This window comes from Chrysoperla carnea, chromosome 1 (genome assembly GCF_905475395.1).
Source record: "Chrysoperla carnea chromosome 1, inChrCarn1.1, whole genome shotgun sequence".
Classification (NCBI taxonomy): Eukaryota; Metazoa; Arthropoda; class Insecta; order Neuroptera; family Chrysopidae; genus Chrysoperla; species Chrysoperla carnea.
In genome coordinates, this window is record NC_058337.1 from 101170162 (window position 1) to 101189103 (window position 18942).

The window sequence follows — 18942 nt, forward strand, 5'->3', positions numbered from 1 at the left end:
GACATTTATCGTAATAGTGAATATTGAATAAAAGATTTCGAATAGGATAGCTGTTAGCCTACGTATTTATTTAAGAAAATTCCGAGTTACTGAGTCAACTAGTCTACGTTTTTTTGAGTATTTTCAGTAATGCTTGTTTTTAAACGCATTAAGGTAAGTCATCGCGTGTGATCGGCCAAAATAAGGTGCGCGAACGACTTATTGGCTCCCTCTTGCTATGAAAGATTTTGTATGGGCAATAAATTAGTCACTAAATAATGTCGTTTATTTGGGATTCCCCCCCCCCCCCACTAAAAGACACTCTTCCACATGATTGCGTATACCAAAAATTTCATCCCGAAATTTTTTATAGTTTTGTAATTACAATATGTTGAAGGTGAAAATAGGTTTTCTTAACTAGGGATCTGGTTTTAAATATTTTAAGATTTATTCGAACAAGAAAGATTGTGTTTTTGAATGAACAAATTTCAGCTTTCTTAATTATGATATCGTATACATGTTTGTATTGCGTGAGTAAAGCAATTGAAATTTTGTTTGCACTGTTTGATCAGATATCTTCAACATATCACTATTTTCTATCAATATTTTTCGTATATCTCTTCTAATCCTTATTTCTGAATACTTCTTTGAATGTTAAAATAATTAGAATTAGATTTATGAATAAAAGTATGTATGTTTGTCTGTTTGTTTGCGTTATTCTCAGAAGTCGATAATTCGATTTTAGTAGGACTTTCACGAGAATTCTCAGTATTTGATTACGCTCTCTCGTTTTCTAGACACTGAATGGCATTATAAAATGATAGCTAGGGTTTTTACTTCTAGGATCGATAAAAAAGATTTACGTGGAATTTTTCTCTTCAGTTCAAATCTATATATATAAAACAAAGTCGTGTTAGCTACACTACTTATAACTCAAGAACGGCTGAACCGATTTAGCTGAAAATTGGCAGGGAGGTAGTTTAGAGCCAGGAGAAGGGCATAGGATATATATAGATAGATTTTTATCCCGTTCGAAAGCATTCCCGTGGGACTTGATAACTGGGTTGGGTTTCGATGGTGGTGCCATCTATGGTAAACATATTGAACTAGCATTTATTTCGATGGTGGCGCCATCTATGGTAAACTTATCGAACTAACATTTATTTCGGCGTTGGTGCCATCTATGATGAACTTATTGGCCAATCCTTATCCTTAAACAATGGCCAATCCTTAAAAGTTTGTGGTTTAAATCTAGAACATTCATGTTTTTCCCATGGTCAATTATACGTGGCTTGTTCACGGGTCGGAAGACCATCTGCGTTGTTTGTTTTTGCGCCTGATAATAAAACACAAAATGTCGTGTATCACAAGGTACTTAAATGAAGAGCAACCTATGTACTAAAATACAGAAATAATTATGAATGATTAATGTATTTTTTTATTTTTTTTTGTATTTTTTCCAATTAAAAAAAAAAAAACTGCTTATTTATTGCCATTAAGGCGGAACAAAGTTCGCCGGGTCAGCTAGTTGTATATGTATTTTATGGTATCAGAAGTAGCTGAAGAAACTTAAAACGGCATTTTCGCCATTGCTCAAAGACGACATTTTTTGCCACTGCCCAAGGGCAGCACTTTGTGTAAATCCGGCCCTACATTCTGGCCGACATTTTGATAGAAATCCCACATTTTTACCTCTATAAGGAGATTAAAATTCAGTCTTGGCATCATGAAGTGTGATGACTTTTTAACCGGCATAAAACCTAAGATGGAATTTGTATTTTTTGCGTTTGTTACGCGATATTTTTGCTGATTATAAATCGATTTTACTGACTCTTTCTTTTAGATTCTATTGAAATTTAGGAAGGGATACAAAAATTAAGGAGTGAATGTCAATTTACTTTTAGCTAAACAGGTATGTTCCGAAGTGAGATAGATGATGTACTGTATGTATATTGCGAAGTGAGATGGATGATACTCCATGAGAGTAGTACCCGCAGAGCTGAGTTACTCTCAAGAGTAACCCTTGCCTACCAGTGCTTTAGACCATAGTTAGGTTGTGTACTATATTAAAAAAATATAAATATAAATTGCTATCCGAGGTACAACAGTTTCCCATATTAAATGGTTTATCAAATGTCTATCTTAATGCATTTTGCGAAGCTATTTAATATTCAAATGTAAGCTTCTTGATAGTAGTGATTACAAAACAAATAAAAATCTCAAGAAATATTATTTTGAAGTTTAAATTTTCTATTATTTTATCAGTACCAGTTACAACAACAAAACAAAAAAAAAACAAAAAAAAAAAACAAACAAAAACCGTAATATATGAGACGTATTGTCTGCACAATGAATTTTATAGGATCGTAAAAGATGATAGTAATTTCTATGTGTATGGTGGTTAGTCCCATAAGAGACTTATACAATATTCTAAAATGATTGTTACGATAGTAATTCTAAATAACTTCTTTAATTTTATATTCAAGTTTAAAGTACTGAAGTACTGTCGTGTGTGTTTGACTGAATTGAGTATGCATACTATGTTATATGATATGACAATAAACTTGTTTTATAATGAAATCTTCATAAAATTTTGTGGGATATGTTAAACTGATGATGGATTTTTTTATGTAGGAGAGAAAATCTATCAAAGAAAATGAAATTATTTAATTTTCATGAAAGCGTTTTTCAATATATTTTTCGAAAAACGCAATTCAAATAACAACAGTGCTTATTTATTATTTTGATCCTATAAAGAAAAATCAATAAAAAAAAATTGGCAGTCATAGTGACTACCGATAGAAGTGAAAACTTAGATCTTTTAGTACAAAAATTTGAAATTTCATAATGTTTCAATTAAAATTATCAACACCTATCTGGTTTGCATATTTATTGACACTCCGAGCAATAATTATATGCATGTTTATTAGTGCAATAAATAAGCCGGAAAATGTGGAAAAGTGGTGGAACAGCTCCGATTTCAAAAATTTTTTGTGAACGTATTCCTTAGACCTCTAGGAACATTCAGCCGCACTAACCTTGGCATTGGAAAAAAAACTGAGAAAGTTAGGGTAGTTTTCCCATCCCCAAAACTCTCTAAATAGTAGCAGTGAAAACAAATCAATATTTCAACTCAAAAATCGTCTTCCGAGGGTTTTTGAGGTCGTTGATCATGAATTCAAGATTAAAAAGCAACTGAATATGGTTTCAACCCCATTAAAATTACCCTTAAAGTGATAGAGACAAAAACTTTATTAAATTCAAAATTTTGCCTCAGAAATCGTGTCTCGTGGAGCTTTTAGGTTCGGTGTTCACAAATTTAAGGTCAAAAAGCAATTGAGGATTGTTTCAACCCCCTTAAAACTACCCCTAGAAGTGACAATGATAAAAAAAAATTGAAAATTCTGAATTTCACCTCAGAAATTGTCTCTCTCTGGTTTTAGAAGTCATTGATAATGAATTTGAGGGCAAGAAGCAACTGAATGTAGTCCCAAGCCACCCCTAAAGGCCACCCCTAGAAGTGACAGAGAAAAAATTTAAAATTGTTCCTCGAATATCGTCTTTCGGGGGGTTTTTGGGGCCGCTGATCGCGAATCCAAGGTCAAAAAGTAACTTTAATGGTTGCAACCCCATTAAAACTACCCCTAGAAATGTCAATGATAAATAAATTTTGAAAATACTGAATTTCACCACAGAAATTGCCTCTCTGCGGTTTTAAGAGTCGCTGATCATGAATTTGAGGTCAAAAAGTAACTGAATGTCACAGCATCCTTATTAAAACCTCCCCTAGAAGTGACAGAGATAAAATTTTAAATTTGAATTCTCTCCTCGAATATCGACTTTCGGGTAATTTTGGGGGCGCTGATTACGAATCCAAGGTCAAAAAGTAGCTGAAGAGGGTTGCAACCCCAAAAAAACTACCCCCAGATGTCTTGCCATCAGACTCATTATCAACGACTTCAAAAACCACAGAAAGACAATTTCTAAAATAAAATTCAAAGTTTTCCAAATTTTTTAATCATTTACACTTCTAGGGGTAGTTTTAATAGGGTTGCAACCATCCAAGTTACTTTTTGACCTTGAATTCGTGATCAGCGATGCCAAAAACCCCCCGAAAGACGATATTCGATTAAAAATTTAAAATTTTATCTCTGTTTCTTCTAGGGGTGGCTTTTAGGGGTGGCTTGGAACTACATTCAGTTGCTTCTTACCCTCAAATTCATTATCAACGACTTCAAAAACCGCAGAAAGACAATTTCTGAGGTCAAATTCAAAATTTTCAAAATTTTTTAAATATTGACACTTCTAGGGGTAGTTTTAATGGGGTTGCAACCATTTTCAGTTGTTTTTAAACCTTGAATTCATGATCCGTGACCTCGAAAACCCTCGGAAGACGATTTTTGAGGTGAAATATTGATTTGTTTTCACTGTTACTATTTGGGGATGGGAAAACTACCCTAACTTTCTCAGTTTTTTTTCCAATGCCAAGGTTAGTGCGGCTGAATGTTCCTAGAGGTCTAAGGAACACGTACACGAAAAATTTTTGAAATCGGAGCTGTTCCACCACTTTTCCACATTTGATGGTATTTTCCGGCTTATTTACTGTAGTATATAGGGTTTTTTATTATTTAAATATATTACGGGCTGTACAAGATTATGACAAAATATAAATACAATTCAATTGAAAAAACAATTAATATACAATCATATGATTTGTGGGTAGTATTTGTATTTATATAAATTTCAATGTATTTGTTATATACGCAGTAGAGTTCTATCAAAACTAAGTGGCACTGAACAAGAGAGAGTATAGATACGAGTGCACATACATATACATCATACACTCTCTCTTGCTCGGTGCCACTTTGGTTTGATTGAGCTCTACTAATGTTACACAATACGTCAGCTGTATAGCTACAGATATACGTCTATAAGCATGTCGGTGACGCGAACGCACGAGATTTCTCCGTGAGGTTTGGTAAAATTTGTCACGAGTTAAAAAATACTTAAAATCATCAAATTAATTTTCTGACCGGAACTACAAGATAATCTTTATTTTCATCAATAACGCTGAAAATCCGCCTTTTATTTTTTCAAATGCTTATATTTCGAAAACGATGAAGCAAGATAAAAATGCTGGGAATTGTTCATAATATAAAATAAAATAGTTTCTTTTAATTGTTAAGTTCAATAATGTAATAAATAGAGAATCACGTGTACGGAAGTGGCGTACTTCTGTTCCACCCTAAGGAGATAAATCGAAAAAGCACAAGTTCGCATGTATATATATGACTTTGTTAAGTACACTCAGGCAAACATTTTCTACCGACTCCCATAAAAATATACTGACGAGAAGTCTGACTATTCCGTGGTCAAATGCTTTATTTCCTACAGTATCAGGAAAATTGTAAAAACATAAAATTTATCGTATTTATGACTTCACTGAAAACTTGTCATTTCAAGATTTGAAATCTATTGCTTAAAAAAAAAAAAGATTCAGTCCATTTTTTGTTTTTAATTTTTTTGGCGGTTTATCATCTAGCTTCCATTAAAAAAAAAGATGGTCTTTAAAAACTCATGATGATTTTTCTCAGCTGTTTATATCTTCAAAAGCTTTGGAAAATTGTTGATTTCTGCGTCTTTTTTGTCTTGATAGTCATAGTTTCCAAAATTTCATTAAACACTAACTCGGTTTGACTGTTTTGTACCTACACAAGTTGTGGGTGATACTTTCTCTTGTTCACTATTATTATTTAATAGAACAAATTGAAATTTGAAATAAATTCTTAAAATATGCGGTGGGTCGTTTCAACATCTTTTGATGACTTAAAACGCCACCTACTTAAGTAATTAAAAGAACATTATTAAACTATTAGTAGAGTGAAATTACGCCTTGTGTATGGATTAAAAGTTCGAGCAACGAAACTTTGGGGTTTTTCTTTTCACATCAAAATAAGTATTTTTTGAAATTTTTTACTTTCCCGGAGTGGTGCAACATGTTTAAAAAACAAAATGGCGTCAAAAATGAAATTTTTTTCAGAAATTTTATCATTTTTATTTTATATTCGCAAAAGGAGGCATCGGTGCATATCCAAATTTGGTAGGTTTGTAGTCCATGTTAAGAACTACTCCTCATAATTTTTTGGTGGGGTTTCGTCCCTTCCCCTCCCAGTTATATATATATGTATACACACATATGGTAAAACAGTTTATTTGACTATAACTTGAAAAATATTCGATTGATTTTAATGAAACTAATATCAATAGTAGGTTTTATTACTTACAACTTTCGGTTAAAATTTTAGCGAAATCCGTTAAATAGTTCGGCCAAAATTTCCAATTTAGGAAATTGTTTAAAATGGCTGCCATTTTATGCCATTTTGTCCTACGAGGTTAAATTTTTTTTTAAATTGTAGCATTTTTTATTATCTTTCGATTTTATAATAAGTGGCTTGCCCGTAAAATGACTCCTTGATCCATATTTTTGCGAAAAACGGAAAATTTAGCACTTTCTGGAAATAATTGTTTGGGGGGTGTATGGACTGGCTTTGGGGGGTGTTTTTTGCTTTGGCATGAGAAAACTATTTTTAAAAGAGGTCTATATGGTTTAAAGCAAAATTTTTAAGTTTTAACCCCCGCGCTGTAAGGGGGAAGGGGTGTATGAAATAAATGTGTCTTAAAAGATTTTAAAAAGAGGTCAAAATAGTTTAAAATGCTAAAGTAACCCAAAATTTTAGATGCTTTTATTAATATAGCACTTTTTACAACATCCTCCCCTTCCCCTCCCGCTTTCATAATTTTTGCAAATTCAAAATTTTTATGACGTATAAAGGGGTTTTTGGGGTCCCTGATCTCGAATTTTGCAATAGATTATCAAAAACAATTGTAATATTTTTAGGGGGTGTACTTATTTGGGCCAAAAGTTCTAGATCAGCGACCCCCAAAACCTCTTTATACGTCATAAAAATTTTGAATTTGCAAAAAATATGAAAGCGGGAGGGGAAGGGGAGGATGTTGTAAAAAGTGCTATATTAATAAAAGCATCTAAAATTTTGGGTTACTTTAGCATTTTAAACTATTTTGACCTCTTTTTAAAATCTTTTAAGACACATTTATTTCATACACCCCTTCCCCCTTACAGCGCGGGGGTTAAAACTTAAAAATTTTGCTTTAAACCATATAGACCTCTTTTAAAAATAGTTTTCTCATGCCAAAGCAAAAAACACCCCCCAAAGCCAGTCCATACACCCCCCAAACAATTATTTCCAGAAAGTGCTAAATTTTCCGTTTTTCGCAAAAATATGGATCAAGGAGTCATTTTACGGGCAAGCCACTTATTATAAAATCGAAAGATAATAAAAAATGCTACAATTTAAAAAAAAATTTAACCTCGTAGGACAAAATGGCATAAAATGGCAGCCATTTTAAACAATTTCCTAAATTGGAAATTTTGGCCGAACTATTTAACGGATTTCGCTAAAATTTTAACCGAAAGTTGTAAGTAATAAAACCTACTATTGATATTAGTTTCATTAAAATCAATCGAATATTTTTCAAGTTATAGTCAAATGAACTGTTTTACCATATGTGTGTATACATATATATATAACTGGGAGGGGAAGGGACGAAACCCCACCAAAAAATTATGAGGAGTAGTTCTTAACATGGACTACAAACCTACCAAATTTGGATATGCACCGATGCCTCCTTTTGCGAATATAAAATAAAAATGATAAAATTTCTGAAAAAAATTTCATTTTTGACGCCATTTTGTTTTTTAAACATGTTGCACCACTCCGGGAAAGTAAAAAATTTCAAAAAATACTTATTTTGATGTGAAAAGAAAAACCCCAAAGTTTCGTTGCTCGAACTTTTAATCCATATAACAGCCTTTTTTTGTTTAGATTTACTCCAGTATATAGCAATATTTAAAGTTACAACACGTATGTTAAATCAATAAAATAAAATTAATTGATTTTTTATTTGAATTTTAAAAAATATATGCTTTTGTAAAAATATTTGATAATTTTAATTACAAAAATATGTTTCTATGATAGCATGAAGTCCAGAACAAGTTTAAATATAAACTGACTTAAAAATATGAATTGTCATCTCTTACTTTAATCATTTGGTTTAAAAAAATGAGTCATTTTACAGATTTTGAGGCACTCTTTTCGAATTTCCACTTTGCTACCTCGTATTCTTGCGCTTGCTTGTACTATTCGTTGTGAGCGTAGTCATGGTAGGGACAATAAAATCGATGCCAGCGCTTCCAGTGAAAAATTTTGGCGATAAAAGAGGCTGTTGTGACTAATTTGCAGTTCTTTACATGTGAATGTTATAGAAAATGTCAAATTAAAATTATTGAAAAACACTAATTAATTAAACTTAATGCATTAAAAATTGTGAAAATAAGAAATCAAATTGCACAAATATTATTTATCAAATGTAAATTATCCTAATTATTTATTTAAATTTGTGAGACAATAATATTAAATTTTCAATGACAGTCATAAATGCAATCCATACAATTATATATGCATCCATACAATTCTATAATTAAAGTAGTGTATCGTTACCATGGAAACGCCTCCTATAAAACTCACGCACGGTGCGAATAGCGAGGGTTATGTGTATGACCGGTATGTATGTATGTTCATCTCTGCTCACCTATCTTCTAAACTATTATAAACCATGTGATGTCACATTAAATTGAATATGGTGTCATCTAAAGGATATGAAGTTACTAGAGTGATACCCACCCGCTTCGCTGGGTTTAAAAGTAAAGATTGATAAATATTGCTCTCGCTTATCCCATTTCTATAACACTTGAAATAATGGTAAGGCTTGTTTTACACAGGTAAAATATATGTATGGTTTTCTATTTTTTTAAATGTATAATAGTAATTATTCATTGAGTATATCAGAAAGATGGCCGTGAAATATTTTATATTGACTATTTTTACAGAAATCTGTAATTTATGGTAATGTCAAATGTCAAATTAAATTTAATGTTTTTATTTTTTTTAAATATATCTTTATAAATTATAGTTCATGTGTTATTCTGATATATCAGCTATATTGCTGTACAGTTTCATTAAAAACCATTCGCTAGTTTAAGGTAGTACCAGCATGAAATCACTTTTCGACAGATTTGGCCGAATTTTTTTTCTCGGGTTTATAATAGCTTTATTTATGAATTCCTAAAATTTCATAATTTTTGACCGTTTAGATCGCGAGATATTTAAAGACAAAGTTCGCGATTTTGAGGGTCATGTCCCATTTAAAGCATGTAAAATGTCCGGTCTCTCCAACTATTTTTTATGATATTATTATATATTGAAGAAAAAGTAGAAAAAAATGTTTATACAATACAATTCTAAAAAAAAAATTTAGAAATTAATTTTCACTTTCGAGATATTAATTTTGACGTAAATTGATCGAAATTGGGACGTTGGCATAATTATTTCCCATTTTAAACGGTCAAAATTTCTGAAACTTTGGGAATTAATAGTAAGCATTATTAAATTCTTAAATTTAATTTTTCGTTAAATTCTGTCGAAAAAAAAATTGTACCATTGCTTTAACATAGAAACTGCAAATACCATGCTGGAACATCGTTAAGCGTGAAAGCGTAACAAACAAACCTATGCTTACTTTCGCATTTATAATATATAGAGGTGATCGAAAAACAATTTTCGATTTAATGATAGCGTTCTTGGTATCAAATGAAAAGGCATAATTAGCACTGTTCAAAAATATATATATTGTTATACTTAATTACGTAATTATAACCGCAAAATAGTTTAAACTTTTATTTCTGTCATTTAATATCTGCCTATGAAAAAAGATTTTTTATATTCTGGAATATAAACATAAAAAGCTTAAATAAATTTCACTTAAAAATTTAAAACAGATGTTTTAATGTTTATTTAATGCATTTTCATCTCCTAAAGACGCAATTAACATAACGAGCTTTTGGTTAAAATTTGCCGAAAATGGCACTAATTATTCATAATAGTTGTATCTACCTATTATTATACTACTTATTATTATTATTGAAATTATTTTTTAAATTATTATTGAAGATGTCGCTTGCTTATGTATACGAACCCAACAAATAATAATAAATTTACATACAAGTGTGTTGTATATAGAATCATACACCTCCGCAAAGTCGCTTCTGGTATTCAAATAGGTATATATTTATAATGTGCTCAATCATTCTGTCTAATTGATTGACATCTTTCTGATTTTGTGTGTATTAAATAACATATTATATTTATTTGTATTATCTCAATATGTTTTACCAACCAAAATATATATTCACATGTTAAACATACTCAAATTATTCGCAAAATATGTAGTGAAACACGCATTTAACAGGGTTCCGTTTTCTTTTAGTAAATTACTTGACGCAAAGGTAGACCATGTTCATTTTTTCAGTCGCTCGCCATTTGTAACTATTTGGGCTTCTGTTTTCTATCCCACAAGTTTTCTAATTTTAAAGGGTCTTAAAAGTAGGAGCATTAGAAGAAGATAGGTACATTAAAATAATTCCATTTCAATTTATTTCTACTTTTTATGAAATAATTCTACTTAACTCTCGCATCAACCTTTCAGTAATCATTTAGCGTGATGAGAGATTAACACGAGAAAAATGCTTAGGGAATTTTTTCAAAATTCGTTACGAATTTGTTACGGGACTTGCTTGCCCCCCGTTCTATTTAATATAAACATACTCATCACACAACCCCTCCCCCCTCCTTAGAGGGCTGTGTAAGCAGTATTGTCGTTAAATGATCCATATGGTATACATTGTGTCGCATTTATGACGAAGACATCCTCATATTTTCGTTTTTTATAGGCTTGTCGAATTGAAATTTTGCATAGTCATACAAGGTGATGAATCACATGTTCTAAGATACTTAACCAAAATCGAAACTTTAAAACTCAGCCTACTACAAATTGACAAATAGGGTCGATTCTTAATATAGTGCGTCGCGGCAGAGTTGATTAGAGATATCGAAAAAAAACTGTTTAGAATATTTTTTTTTAATCCATATACCGAGACTCAAAATTATTACAAGTTTATTGAAATATTAGAATACATAACACTATTAAATTATAAATTTGTCCAGTTTTTACATTCCATAGCACACTAGTTATATAAATTTATTTTTTAATTTAAAACTAGTGTGATATGGAATGTAAAAACTGGACAAATTGATAATTTAATAATGTTATGTATTCATATATGCCAATAAACTTGTAATAATTATGAGTGTGGAACAAAATAATGGAAATAATGAAAAATCCAAACCATTTTCTCTAATTTTTTTTTTTTCGATATCCCTTTCCGTCTTTAGTACTGGCTAAGTAAGAAATCAGAAGTCAGAAATTCGGCAATATTTCATTTTTGTCCATTTTAGATCAATTTTATAAGCTTTTACGTGAAAATTTGTTCTTTATATTTTTTTCTAATTATGTTTTAAAAAATGAAGCAGGATTAGAGATGGGCAGCATACCATCTCTAATTTTTGGAACTACAGAACCCTAAAGTATTCACAAAACATAATTAATCTTGCTTAAAAATCATATTAAATGGATTCGTGTGGTTTGATCAAGGTTAAACTTCAAATGTTTTTGTATTTTTCGGTTGAAACAAAAAAAATGATTTCTTCAATTGAAGGTCTTTTTCTTTCAAACAATTTTAAATAAATTTTTGTCATTTTCTATTAATAAAAGCATATTTCATTGTATCTGTTTGTATGTATTATATTCAAGGAAATATAATAATTATTAATTAGATATTATATTATTAATTAATAATATTCTTTTTAAAAATCATTTTTTATACATCATATATTATTTTTGTTATTATTATTATTATTAATATTATTATTCATGAATAGAAAAATTAATCTACTTAAATTGTTTTTGTGTGCTGTGTTTGGTAACACAGCGGGAATCATTTACAAAAACATTTTGATTTTGTGGTTCTTCCCCCAGATTTATTTGTTATTTTGATTTGTTGTGTAGGTGGTTACAATTTTTCATTTATTAAAAAAAAATATATACATAAATTTCCATCACAGATAGCAGATATGTAAGAGTGGATTATTTGTCATGAGCTCAATATTAAGTAATTATTTATGGAATCTTCTTATAAAGCGGCAAAACAAATGGATACGGATACCATAATACTTCTTTCTATACAGAAAACTAACAAGTTAAAACAAAATTTTTAAATACCTCAGAAATTTTTCGCGTGCGTAACCCTAAACACGTACTTAAAACGTATCTAAGAACATTCTCGATTTAATTACCTTTTTCCTTAGATCGTTTTCTAAAGTGAACCAATTTTGAGGATCATCGCCTATTTTTTAGTTGTTCCGGGTATGGAACCCTAAACTCGCACTTGAAACATAGCTAAGAACACTCCCCATTACATTTCCTTTCAAACCTTTGATAAAATAAAAGTAAAAACTATTTCGATTTTTTATCCCGAGTAAGGGAGTATACTAATATTAAAGTATTTTCTACTTAAGTACGAATTATGGTTTCATTAAAATTTTGTAAGTACAACGCCCTAAAAATAATAAATACAAAGTTTTTTCCTCCATGTGTTCGTGATCGTGTTTAGTGCGATCATACTCGCCCGAAAATAAATGGTTCAAAAATTTATTTTTGTGCATATATGCCAAAGTCTCCTACATCTATGCGATTTATGCGAATATTATAAATGTGAAAGTTTGTATGTTTGGATGCTAGGATACTCAACAAAGATGTTTGTCATTCAATCACGCAAAAACGGCTGGGCGTATTTGGATGAAATTTAAACACAGATAGTTTATTACTTGGATAACATAAGATACTTTATCCTGGTTAGGTTCCTGTGGGGTAATAAAAAAACATAATACAGGACGTATCCGCTTGAAATTTGTTATAGATGAATCTTATTACTATCTAGTGAGGTCCGTGGCCGAAGGCTGTCTTATTGTCCAAGAAAAGGAAGTAAAGTGGGTATTAAGAGTAAAGTGGGTATTAAGCCCCTCACGGGGCCCAGTGGGTTGAAGAAAAGCAAGTGGTTATCTTTAAAGTAGGCATTGTCTTTATAGCGAGTGTTTTGGAGGGAGAATAACTGTGGATAAGGGAGGTGAATGCTATAATGCTGATTTGTTTTTAAAAATGACATTTACCAGCGAAGTGCGCAGGTAACTGCTACTTTGGATATATGTATACAAAAATTATGTAAGGGAACGTTAGATTGAGCTTTAAAGTGCGCCACGTAAATTTGTCAGGTAGTGTATATAGAGGTTAGCGGCGCTTACACCACATAAACAATAAGATTATCTGTCGTATATCGTTAATGTGAATAATAAACGATTTTTATTTCTTATCGCGTGTTTGTTAGTTTATATAATAATGTCTGGTATCCAAAAAAACCAGGTAAAAAAAAGCTATTAAAAATAAAGTGCTAATAAAATTTTTGCAAGTTGATAATAATAATTGCATTCATTCTAACTTGTGGTGTATATATAACTTTTTTTGAACATAAAAATGATGAATGTTATATGTTTGTTTTAAATATTCGATATGTCTGAGTATCGACAACTGATAAGCTTACTACAAAGATCGTTTTTATATCATTTCATACTCGAGGATTGTGTAGAACTAGTTCTGTAACCAAATAGGCCTGAACAAATAAGAATCGATAAACTGAGATAGGGCATTTATGTTGCCTTGATATTACTGGGTTGTGAAACATTTAGTTGTTGAGAGGATATCATTTACGGGGTTTTGTAAAAGGTCTAGCGAACTGGGTGAGCTAGATACATTAAGTCCGATTTTATTCATGATAGGTCGCCTTTTCTATATGCTTCATATTGACAGCTAACCACTTTGGTCACGGCATCTGGTGGTTAGAATTCTAATTATAGTAAAGTTCTTCTTTTATTAATTCTTTAATTCTACTGCTTACTTTAACTGAAAATGAATGAAATTAATGTATCGTTTTTAAATTTGCAATCTAAAGTCAGCCATATTTATTAAGCCACGTCTCTATGTCAGCTGTAAATACGTATGTAGTATATTACCAATATGTTAAATTAAGTGTTTCATGCTAAGAAATATTGATGATTGAAACAAAAAATAAGTTCAGATCTATAAATTAATTTAATTATCCTATTTTTGTTTGTCTGTTTGTCTATTCGTCAATACGATAATTTAAAAAGAATTTAAGATAGCAAGCAGAATGAAATCTGTTCTAGACCGAGAAATAAGACATTGATTTTGAAATTTCGAACGAGCAAAATTAGGCAAATTGGTATGTATTCTTTTTGAAAAACAATATTTTATTGAAACAATTTTCTTTAATCATCGGTTGAAGGTCTGACATATAGTTAGGCAAAGTTTCAAAAATGTTGGTTTTGTTTATAAGAAATAAAGCTTTAATGTTCTTCTATCTTTAATAAGTTATGAATTCAATTTGGATATTAAAAAAAGCTGAAATATACCTAAAGATCAAAGTGAAATTCAAGGTCTTGTTAAGATTTACCCAAGTACTTTATGTATGTATTATGTAAGATTTACCCAAGTACTTTATGTATGTATACAAGAATAACTAAATAATATTCTTTATTTTTAAAATATATTGCAATTGTTTGCAAAAAAAATTCAATTCCCATTTTGCGTTAAACGAACCCCGCAAGATTAGATAAGAAAATGACTTTCTGTGAAAATTTTTCTAACCCACCCTAAAATGTTCTTTGGATCAATCTGATCAAAAGCTATCACGGCCACAAAACTTGTTAACGGATATTTTTCGAGTTACGGGGGGGTCTAAGCCACACATACATTATTGTTTTATAGCCCCTAGCTTGGGAAGTACACGTTAAAAATTCTTGTGGCCGCGAGAGCCTTTAATCAGAACGATCCGAAGAACAGTTTGGGGGCGGCTTGAAAAAGTTACACAGAAAGCCATTTTCCTAGTCATAACTAAAACTATAATATATCCGTGGCTTTGAACGTCCTTAGATCGAAAACTATTCGTTAAAAATTGTTGAGGCCGTGAGAGCTTTTAATCAGAATCATCCAAAGAATTATTTGGGATGGGTTAGAAAAAGTTTCACATTAAGCTATTATCCTATTTAATCTTGCTTAGTCCTTTCTAAATGAAACTAAAAAAAATCATCCTTTGCCAATCTAAATTTCGGACTTGTGCCAATTAAAATTGCATAAGTTTTTTTGTCAATTTCGGCTTTCGACCAAAATAGTAATATGCAAAAATTCATTTACACTAATAACCTTAAATAAAAGTGAAATGAAAAATATTTCAAAACTAGTTATGCACATGTATTTCGGACACTACTAAAAGACGGTTATTGAGTGTAATACATATACTTTGACTATAATATATTCGTTGTGTGCGTAGTCATGGTAGGGATAATAAAATCGATGCCAGCGCTTTAAGTGAAAAATTTTGGAGATAAAGTGGGCTGTTATGACTAATTTGCAATTCTTTACATGTTAATGATATAGAAACTGTCAAATTAAAATGATTGAAAAACACTAATTAATTAAACTTAATGCATTAAAAATTGTGAAAATAAGAAATCAAATTGTACAAATATTATTTTTCAAATGTAAATTATCGTAATTATTTATTTAAATTTGTGAAACAAGAATATTAAATTTTAAATGTAAGTTTTCAATGCAATCCACACAATTATATATGCATCCATTAATTCTATAATTAAAGTAGTGTATCGTTGTCATGGAAACGAAATTCACGCTCGGAGCGAATAGGTACACTATATCCAATATATAAATATTGTATATCGTCGCGACTAAACGTGGAGCGGCGATATGTCTTGATTCGCATCGACGACAGTGTTGGTGTAGGTAGGTATGCAGCAATAGCATAGCATAGCACTAAAACCTAAACACAAAACACAATGTGCTCACTCGATGAATGTATATTTTCATATAACTAAAAATTGTGAATATGTTTAGTAGTTTTGTATGTTAAATGAAACTAATAACAAATGACGGACGACGTCAACGTCAAGCTAACAACGGTGGAGTAAGTATAAGCAGTAGCTCCGCCACCACCACCACTGTTTAGACTTTTATAGTTTAGTTTAGTTGTCAGTGTGACACTGTACTGATTGCATGTACTTTATCTGCGCAACTACAATCAGAGAATCGCATAATAATATATTCAAAAACATCTATCAAATTCATTCATTGTGTTACAAATACATACCGCGCGCGATTTTCATTATTTCACTCTTCATACCGGTGTTTTTATTCTTGTGTGTGTAATAAACATCATTTTTATGTGACTTATTATTAAAAAAATAATATTATGGGTAAAATATTAGTGGCTTTTTAAAGCTCTTTTTTGTGTTTTGTGAATGTTTTTTATATAAAACGATTTTTGGAAGAAATTTGATTTTCTAAGAGGCATTTTTTTTTTTTTTAAATAAAAGCTGTTTTGTTGTGAAAGTCGTAATAAAATTGTGAAAATTTCTTTTATAATCTTTAAAATCATTTCTGGTGTTTAAATTAAATTTCGAAATGTGCTATTTTTAAATAATGTTAATTTTTTCTTTTACAAGAAAATTTGTGAAAATTGTCTCCTGAGAAGGTTCAATCTTTTTTTGTATTTTACAAAGATTGAGATTTTGTATAAAAAACAACGTGTTTTCTTTCTAAATTGTTAAATTAGAAGTCAATTTAAGAACTACGTAGAAAAAATGATATGAATCAAGATTAAGCCCAAGTTAAAGTTTTAAATGAAGTTAATTCAATTTGTTTTGTCTGTCTGTCTGCTCGAATTTTTCCAAATTATATTTCGACTAGTTCTAATTTAGGGTTGGAGTTAAATAATTTTTGTTCATAGGCTTGATTTACATGATAATTAAAATTTTAATCACACAATTCGCGATAAGTCATTGAATTATGGTGGAAGCAACGTGAAATAATATTCAGTAAATGGTGGAAGCTAAATAAAGCTTTTATTTGCACTGAAAAGAGAAATAGTTATTTTCTATTTTGTTAGTTTATTAATACTTAAATTTTTTAAGTATTTTTTGCTTAAAATTACTAGAAAATTTTCTGAAATTTTATTATCAAAACGAGGCAAACTAGACGATAATGTGAGAAATAATTGAGTCAGGAGTTGAAAAAAAAATCAATTAACACCATATTTTTGTTATCACACGAAGTCATAAAAAAAATTATGCATTTTATCATATTTTTTTTTAAATAAAGAAAAAAATTTTTTTTATTGTAAACATAAACTTGGATTGTTTACAATTATTTTTATTTAAATCGTGTCATTTTATTATTTTTTTCACTGCAATAATATAAATTTTAAGTGCGATTAAAGTTTTATTTATGATGCGATTTATTTTTAAATAAAATAAATTCTTTATGGATTAATGTTTGTTTTTGTTTTTTTTTTTTTTTATTTATTTATTTTTTCAATGAAGTCTTCGTGAAAAGAATTTTAATATATCTCGTTAATCATACGTTGGGTGTTATCATAAAAATTAATATTGTTGAGTTGATTTAAATAAATATGCTTTTTTGCCCAATTTTTGCAACTTTAATTCAAAAATGCATTCTGTTTCTTGATTAAGTGATTATTTTGTAGTTTCTTTTTTATAAGACTCTTTTTCAAATTTTTCCTGTAAGAATTTTTCTATTAAATAAAAGTGCTTTTAATATTGATCTCTATTGGCCTCATTTTCTTCACTTTTTTGTGTGATTGACAATAAGATAATAAAATCAAAAATCTTTGGAAAAAAAGTCAAATTTCTTCCAAATTTATAAAAACCATAAATTTAAATGTAAAAGTAAATGGAAAGATTCTTTGAGACATTGCTAGCTTAATCCCCGAATCAAAAAAGGGGTGCTATAAGTTTGACCGCTATGTGTGTGTGTGTGTCTGTCTGTGACATTGTAGCGCCTAAACGGATGATCTGATTTTAATTTTTTGGTTTCGTTTCGATTTTTCAAGTGCGACTTTAGGGCTCCGTACTCGGAAAAACTAAAAAATAAGCCATGATAATTTTGCCGCTAATTTTGTGATAAAAAGATTCCTTATGATGTACTTAAGTAATAAATAGAAGCATTTTACGATATAGTCGACGGAAGAAATCTTTTGTTATACTTCGAAAAATAATAACATCAACTGAAGTGATTACTGATTAATATACTTTAAAATTAGTCATGGACTTTCATCCATATTCACCACGAAATTTTGACATCTCGTATATCTTTCATGAATCAGAAATCGAATCTCGATTAGAAAAACTTATCGGCTTAAAACAATGTTTCAAAGAATCACTCCTTTAGAAATAGGGTATCCTCTAATGATCGCATTGGGGTAACACAATGACATAGTCATAAGTAAGAAATTCTTTAGAAGCTTTTTGACTCAATGAACCATTAAACACATGAGAAATAAGAAACTGGAAACTTTTCTTAGAAAATTTGCTGTGTTATCCATGTGTTGCCCCAATGTGTCCATTATACTACTCCCCCCATCCCTGTGGGGTTTAGTTTGAAATAAATTTAATTTTTATATGTGTATAGGAATATTAATTAATGACTGTCTTTATAAAGAAAGAAATCATATAACTTACAATGTTAACGAACAACGTTAATTTAACGTAATTAAAAAAAAAAACGTAACTTCAAAGTTCTGTGAATAAAAATAAATTTAAAAAAAATTGTGAAACTGTTTGTGAAAGACTCTAATAATAACTAAAAATTATTATTAATTGTGATATATTCCGTCTGTGATATTTATTGAATTTATTATAATTTTAAATTAAAGAAAAAACGTATACGTAAAGTCAAAATGTTAAAGAAAGAGAAACCGATGATGTCTGTAACGGCAATAATACAGGGTACCCAAGCGCAACATTGGGCAAGAGGATTTTCAGG

The 18942-nt window shown here is 30.0% G+C and overlaps 1 protein-coding gene across 4 annotated transcripts in view; it reads left to right on the top strand.

Moving 5' to 3' along the window:
- Positions 1–18942, top strand: part of LOC123290556 (retinoic acid receptor RXR-alpha-B) — a 148871-nt gene that overhangs the window by 46841 nt on the left and 83088 nt on the right. For 3 of the 4 annotated variants that reach the window (XM_044870774.1, XM_044870775.1, XM_044870776.1), the window contains exon 1: positions 18789–18941. The exons of the other annotated variant lie outside the window; for it this stretch is intronic. In XM_044870774.1, coding sequence (XP_044726709.1) covers positions 18857–18941 — 85 coding nt within the window. In that variant the 5' untranslated portion in view covers positions 18789–18856. Of the gene's footprint in view, positions 1–18788; position 18942 lie in introns of those variants that run through there. 4 annotated transcript variants of the gene reach the window in all.